General features: G+C 37.6%; 1 protein-coding gene across 2 annotated transcripts; it reads left to right on the plus strand.

Moving 5' to 3' along the window:
* Positions 1-623: 623 nt before the first annotated feature.
* On the plus strand, positions 624-6,875 carry hand2 (heart and neural crest derivatives expressed 2). 2 transcript variants are annotated; one of them, XM_029510455.1, is made up of 3 exons: positions 624-1,617; positions 5,239-5,252; positions 6,791-6,875. In XM_029510455.1, exons 1-3 carry the CDS (start codon positions 1,003-1,005, stop codon positions 6,873-6,875), a joined length of 714 nt encoding a protein of 237 aa, XP_029366315.1. In that variant the 5' UTR covers positions 624-1,002. The 2 variants fall into 2 exon arrangements, with proteins under 2 accessions (XP_029366315.1, XP_029366306.1); XM_029510446.1 differs by lacking the exon at positions 5,239-5,252 and having other exon boundaries at positions 6,738-6,875.
* The last annotated feature ends 1,033 nt before the right edge of the window (positions 6,876-7,908 follow it).

A 7,908-nucleotide genomic window follows, 5' to 3' on the forward strand; every position in this document is an offset into this window, starting at 1 on the left:
CAACCTCTCTCTCTCAGTATAGCGCTCATCTCTCTGACTCTTTCTCCTGTGTTTGTTTGGCTGTTGTTTTTTTTTTTTGTTTGTTTGTTTGTTTTGCTTTTTTATTTTTTATTTTTTTACATCAACTAGGAAAAGTCTCTTGTCCCCAAAATGTCGCTCCAACAAAAAAGGTATAAGAAAAAAAAATAATGTGGAGAGCGTCTGGGCTTTTGTAATTCAATTATTGGCTTGTCTATTTGTGTACTGTGTCCTCTTCAGATACGTATCTAAAGCCTGTCTGCCGTCTAACTGTTTGGCCTATAAAACCAGTAATGCAATGATCTGTGTTATAGATTTGTAGTTTCCTGAAGCAGGAGGACCGTGTCCTTCTTCCTGTCCCTGTAATGGTTGCCGTGGAGGAGACAGAAGCAGGTCTACTGAGCGGGCCCATTGACAAGCGGATTTGAGCAGCGGGGCTAGCATAGGGAGTGGTGACTCGCGATTGGCTGATCGGGCTGTGGCGTCAGTTTCTCCTCCCAGGTAGTAAAGATGACGTATTAAATCAGATACGCTCTCTCTCACATACAGACAAGTTGGCTTTACAATAGCTGAACACTAACTTGCCAGTAGTGCGTGAGCGCCTGCTCGGACTGGTGCTGCCTTGCCAAACGGTTCTGAGGTTGACAGCTGCTGAGGGACTCCCAGAGAGAAAGTATGAAATAAGCTGCAGAAAATAACGAGGTACTTTCACGGGACTTCCTACTGGTAAAAGGAGAGGACGACTAGTGTGGACAGCAGTGAGGGGCCTGCAGGGTCACAGCGGATAGGACGCCCCGGGGCCGGCCTGCTGTCGGCCGGCCGTCAAAGCGGCGGCTGGAGGGGGAGAGTATGGGGGGTGACTCGGTATGCAAACATCAGCTCTGGCTAACCGTTAACGGGGAAGGCAAGCCTGGGGCATCCACGCGTGCAATTGCAAGAAAAGAGTGAGTCCGTGTGTATGAGTGTGTGTTTTTGTGTGTCACCATGAGTCTCGTCTCAGGCTTTCCTCACCACACGGTCATGCACCACCACGACAGCCATCACTATTCCCTGCATGCCGCGACTGCCGGCCGGTGTCACGAGGAGACCGGAGCTCCTCCTTACTTCACGAGCTGGCTGATAAGCCACGCGGACATGTCTCCCACTGAGTACAGCCTCGCGCCCGGCTACAGCCCGGAGTACCATGGCAACAGCGGCGGCGGCTCATCCGGCAGTCTTGACCCGCACCATCACCACCACCACCACTACGGACCCGGCGGCCTGCTCCCGGGGCCAGGCCCGCTGTCGGTGAACGGCGCTACCGTAGGTATGCACCACCACACTCACCCACGGACAGTGAAGCGGAGACCCACAGCCAACCGTAAGGAGCGGCGGCGGACGCAGAGCATTAACTCGGCCTTTGCGGAGCTCAGGGAGTGTATCCCAAACGTCCCGGCCGATACCAAGCTGTCCAAGATCAAGACACTTCGGCTTGCAACCAGTTACATCTCTTACCTGATGGACATCCTGGACAAGGACGGACAACACGGGGACACGCAGGCTTTCAAGGCCGAGCTAAAAAAGACAGAGGCCCGGGAGGAGCGGAGAAAAAGAGAGGCGGTAAGAGCGCGCGAACACAAATACGCACACACACACAGAAAGAGAATAACACACGCACACAAGCATACATACGTAAACAGAGCGGTTATGAACTGAACTCTGAGCCGTTTCCAGAAAAAGTCTCCGAAATAAAGTTTTTGACTTGAGTGAGCCTCACATACAGCTCTGCTGGAAAGGAATGTCCGTCAAATAGAGCGTAAATGAGTTTAACAGGAGCAGAGCCTCTATCTGAAAGCGACAGGAACAGTAAAGCGTTTTCAACACAATCAATTTTAATGCTCTAAATTCTACAGGAGAATTTGTGCAAAATCAGATTGCATTGATAGAACAGAAATCCATCAATTAAAATTAGCCAACTTTTTGTTGAGGACAACTTGCAGATAGATTTTACATGATAGTCCGTTAAATAAAACTTTAATCATCTACCACTTTAAATGGTTGCTCGTTTGTGTCGGGTAATACCGTTTTTTTCCTTAATAGTGAAGAGTTGTGTGAATTTGTTAAAAAATATATGGATCTAATGCAGCTTTAGGTATTTCAATTATGTAGGATCGTGCACGGCAATTCATTGACCTTCATCACCTTTACATTTGTTAAGTCACCTAAATGTCTTCTCTAAATATTTTCTGTATCTATCTATGTATATATATAAATTTGAAAAAATAACAACAAAAAACCGTATGGTTTTCAGTGAAAGCAAGACAGACCTTGAATAATCAGATCTCTATATAGGCTAAGCAGCAGTAGGATGCTGTGATTAATAACAAAGAATATAAATATTTAGGATATTCCTTTTTGTGTGGTTACTTTATTAACTTGCTGATCTGTGATATACTATTACATTACACTATAGTATACCACACTATATATTTATAGTACTATACTTGCACCTTCACCATCACCTTCATCTACTGAGTCTCACTGTAGACCATCAAAAGATCATTTTGACCTATAAAATCAGGTTAGAGAGCTTGTGCAAACTGTAATAAAAAAAGTTTAATATATTAAATGTTATTGAAAGTAAACATTTTTTGGGATCCTGTGAACCATGCCTGTTAAAGGGAATAAACAGGAAAATGTAGGATTTAAGTATTTGCCCGGAATTGTGATGGATACTTCTCATTCATAGATCACAAAAAATAGAATAACGTTTATTTTTCTTCTTTAAAGTTCAACCTCATAAATGGTCTGATGACATGTCCACAGGACAAATGTTCAACTCTTTATAACAATGGAGCTACAAAACAGTTTTCTATCCTCATTCAGCATATAGCTAGGAGGGCCGGATTCAGTCATAGACCTATTATTCTCAGCAACAATGTGTGATGGCTTCTCTCTTCCAGCCAGCAATATGAGCCACAGAATTTTGGCCTCACCTCTACATTTTGCAGTTTATGCTTAAATCTTTATGAAGTTCAACCGTTTGGGACTGAAGACATATTTAGACCTATTTAGACTATTCAGTCGATTCAAATGAACTGGCATCTACATATGTTCTTTCAAACACAGTTGTCTAGTATACCACATTCCTGTTACTTCATATTTACGTCAGTATTCCCATAATGACCACTATTTTAAAGGTCTAATCTTCATTAATCCTCTCTTAATTTATTACTACACACATAAATATCATAACATTCATTGCTAATGGTTTTTTATTTAACACTAGCATCACACTTTAGCCCAACAGGGAAATTATACTTAGAAACTAACAATACATGTCCATACAGAGCAAGTTAGAAGAAGACAACAGATTAATTGTTTCCTGTCTGCAGTCTAACATGCTGCTTATAGGAAGTGCTGTGCATAATGGGAGCCAGAAAGCCCTTTTTTCCTCAAATTTCAGACTGCAATCACTAACAGGGGGGATGAAGTCCCATTAGTAACCCATGTCAATCCTTTTTTTCAAATTCCAATCCCTAGTTTAGTTAAAAAAGACTTTTTATCTAGATGAAACACTCATCAAATAAGTAACGTAAAATGAGAATACATAAACACTCATTATTACCTATGCTCCCCAGTCTGCTCTTACATTAATGATGAAGTGGTTAAACCATAAGTGTAAAGAATGTAGAATGACCCTCTCATGAAGTTTAAACTCGGTCATTTCAGGGGCTCTAAGTTTATTTTAAACTCTGTGTGCTAGAGACAATTAAGACACAGACACTATATATAAGACTATAACAAACGATTTTTTCCCTCCACACATTTTTGTTACTATGCCTTAATTTCAGTTTTATTGATGTAGATATGTTTTGTTTGTTGTACTATATTGAATACATTTAGTTTTAGTGGTTATTTCAATGTTAAGGTTCTATGAGTGAATGAGTGCTGAAAGTGTGAATGCGTATGATATACTAGCAGATTATACTGCCTGACTGGAGGGACAGCAGCATGGATTTTAGGTTCAGTGCAACCTTGTTTCCCAGAAATTATGTTTCTATGCAAATAAAATGTAACAATAAATAAGTTTTAGAGGAAACATTATGTGATATGTTACCTACAGAGTCATAGTTTCTGGAGCTCTGTCTTGATGGTTGAGTGGAAGTTGACCTTGGTGTGCACACATGATAAAGCACTAGGTTCATATAAACATTTTGTGGGATATTAAATAAAAAAATATATTTGCTCTCAGCATGTGAGAATATTTAGTAGTTTAAGGTTTTAGTTGAGTGAGTTTTTTTTTTTTTGTTTGTTTTTTTTTTAGAAAAACAGAAAGCTATATTATTGGCTGCAAAACTTGATAAAAGGAATGTATAACTTAAATAGATTCAAAGATATTCAGGTTTTAAATAAAAAAAAAAGACCATGAACATATATATTTCAATGGTATATGAATTTGATTGTATTTCATAACAATGACGGGTCTGGGATACTAGGAAAGTGAAGGATAAGGGAAAAATATGTGCGAATATAAAATCATATTTCCTACTTTACATGTCCAGTTCCCATTTTATCCACATTTTTATTGTGCTTATTTCCAGGTCTTTGTTTGCATTTTAATATTTGATGACTATTAATTACTATTTTTTGTTTGTTTGTTTGTTTTTTGTTTTTATGCTCTCTGATCTTTGTGAGCTATTTTGACTCGATCTTTTGACACGTTCTGGTAACTCGTATTTTATTGGACTTTCCGATTTGATGATTATCACTTGGATGTTTTGGAATCCAATTGATACAATAAATCCGCCTTAAAGTTACATCTATAATGTACTGACAAACAAAAGAACATTTCTCAGAAGGAGAGCTTCCGTTTAAAAATTTTACTTGAAATGCGTTTAAATACAAGCTGTGAATGAAAAAAGGACCCTAGCCCATTGCAACAAAATATTATTTACAGAGTTTTGATTGAAACCTTTCGGCGAGATAATCGTTTGTCCGACAGATGAAGAGAAATAAAAATGCCCAGTTGAAATTATAGAAAATGGTGCTGCCAGGATTATGGTGTTTGCTACAAACTGACCAGCAGCTCAACATTATGGCTTCACTTTTTTGGAGCTGGGCCTTTGAGGAACTGACACAAAGGTCAGTTTACCGAAAGATTCTCCAGATGGCTCACTACATCATCTAGACGACGATCCGGTTTTTTTTTTAAAACAAACTCGCAAGAAATATTTATAGAATAATTTTTTAAACTTGGCATGCGGTCGTTACTGAATTTGTTGTTTACAGCATTTCCTTTAGCTCTATTTTTCAACCTACATAACAAATACATGCAAATACCCAAATGATTATTATTACTGTCATTATTATTGTAGTTGCTGTTGTTGACAAGATGATAGGGATTATAATTATGGTTGTTGCTGCTGTTGATAGCAATACTCATCGATTTTAATCCACATAGTTATTAATAATTCGTTCGTAAAAATACAGATGAAACGTGAGCATGTGTGTCCGTGTATTTGGTGAAAAACCAATAACTGCATAATTCTCCATTTATTATTCAGTTGTTCTGCACATTATCGAATTATATTATATTATATTATATTGTATCATATTATATTATATATGATCTTCATTGTTTTTTTTACCCAGGCAAAATACTGTATTTGGAAAATTTCTTGGCTAATGGAAAGACCAAATTTCACATATAGACTTAACATAGATTAAATAATTGCTGTAATTATAACATATTGAAATAATATAAATAATATGAATAATTATAATCCCTCTAGAAATTATATGGTCGCAGCATTGAACATGAAAAGCTTCTTCCATCTGGTATATCTGTTTTTTACAACAAGAAATACTTTTTAATTTCTCACATGTTTTTCTGGAAATATGTTCACATGAGCACAGCAATACACACAGTAACAGATAAACAGTGAAAGTATTATAATTCAGTATTATAATTTAGTTAAAAACCTACCTGGGTAAAGTGTGGAGGGTGAGGTTATTCTTATATTTCTTATATTTCTTATATTTATTATATTATATTATATTCTTATATTTATGCTCAACATTCGAAAGGCTTATGGGTATCTGTAGAAATATTACTGAAGTGCACCAATAGAGGGACTTTAAAGCCTCTCATTGACATTTAATCTGTTGCTTTCCAAAGCAGACAGCAGCCAGCTCACCACTGGTGGGTGCTCATTCTTTTGTCTGTTGTGTCACATTGCTTTAAAACATCAAGCACATTATTGGATGTATTCAGTCATCTGGACATGATTGGTCTTGAGTCTGGTGACTTTTCTTTCTCTCCCCTTTTCTTTTTTTTTTTAAGCAAAATGCTAATTTGTTGGGTCATTATGTATGTGCCCTGTGTAAAAACAGAACAGTTTAATATTTGTGCATATTCTATAGGGGTGTACCAAATACAAAAGTAAAGATGCAAATATGATGGATTCTTGCAACAAAGTGGGAAAACAAATTGGTGCTCCCACAACTTGAATTTAGTTATTTGAATGTGAATTTAATGAGATTTCTTCATTATGTATGTTCCAAAAATATTGCAAAATCTGGACGTTTATGTACATGCTCACAAAGGCCATCTTCAATCACTTATTATATTTTCTACATTATAAAATATTATTTAATATGATTAAATAGTTATTATATTTATGTATGGATCCAGGTGGACAATTTAAAAAGCAATAAATGTCAACATGTGTCTGCAGGTGGAGATGCCCAAGACAAGTTCATCATCATCATCATCATCGTTCTCATCATTGTCTTCCTCATCATCGAGTGACAGGAAGAGTAAAGGACGAACGGGGTGGCCTCAACATGTCTGGGCTCTGGAACTGAAACAGTAGCACGCTCAGTGTCCTCCTACAAGTTCACAACTCTCCGTTTTGTTATCCAGCCTTCTCCTCATAAAGACCGATGGGACAATATTGAGCTGCTCTGATGAACTGCAGTGACTGCAATCATCATATCTAAGGACCATGAGGCTGTCCAATTGCAACGGAACGGTGGACACTATAAACTTTCATATTGTAGCTCTGTTGACTTATTGGAGTAGATTTATAAACTCCCCCACCTTTCATCAGCAGACAATATTTGTGTCTTTGTGTAGTGTAAAAATTCGATCAAAATTCTTTTTTTGGGGGAATTGAAGAATTTAATAGAAACATGCATTTTAAAACACAAAAACAAATGTTTTTTTTTTTTTGGTTTTGCCAAACAAAAAAATCATGACTTAAAAAATTTGCTGGGAAAATATCCCAATTATTCTCTATTAATTCAATATGGCATATTTTATGTCAGCAGAAGGCTTATCTGAAAGAAAATAAGGGTCTAGACCTCAACTTCATACATCTGCATTAGAGACAGGCCAGCTGGGCGGGGTCAGTAAATAAACTGCAAGTTGGTGACGAGCAAAACCATATCTATTCCATACAACCCAACCCTACAGTACCCCACATCTCTGAATTATTTAATGGAATATATTATGTGCAATGTGGCCAAGGACCAAAACATAAATTTCACTGACTGACAAAGACGTATACTGAGAAGGATGTCTATGAGTTAAATGACAAGGTGTATCGAAGTTCTCTCTCTGTCTCTATCTGTGCCTTACTCTACCTGTGACTTTCTCTTTTTTCTTGCAACTTTGAATTGTAAATGTAATGACATCACAGTGATGATGAAGTGTCCATTTTTGGTGTGGAAAATAGGAAAATATAGTGGGAGTCTAAATAATACTTATTGTGGGATGTAAACACTGTCATGGATTTAATAAACCACCTGGTACATGGTGATGCAAGCTGGGATGATTTCTTACTTCTAATAGGTCTTACATTATTCTGTTCAAATTCATTTAGGTTTGAGAACAGTTCTAGCTAC

The sequence above is a fragment of the Echeneis naucrates genome, chromosome 1, assembly GCF_900963305.1.
Source record: "Echeneis naucrates chromosome 1, fEcheNa1.1, whole genome shotgun sequence".
NCBI lineage: Eukaryota > Metazoa > Chordata > Actinopteri > Carangiformes > Echeneidae > Echeneis > Echeneis naucrates.

What these genes read in the sequence shown, in the direction of transcription:
- hand2 (XM_029510446.1), top strand. Translation starts at nt 1,003, where the DNA reads ATGAGTCTCGTCTCAGGCTTTCCTCACCACACGGTCATGCACCACCAC. An exon ending in AGCGGAGAAAAAGAGAGGCG is followed by an intron (nt 1,618 to 6,737) that starts GTAAGAGCGCGC and finishes ATGTGTCTGCAG; the next exon opens with GTGGAGATGCCCAAGACAAG.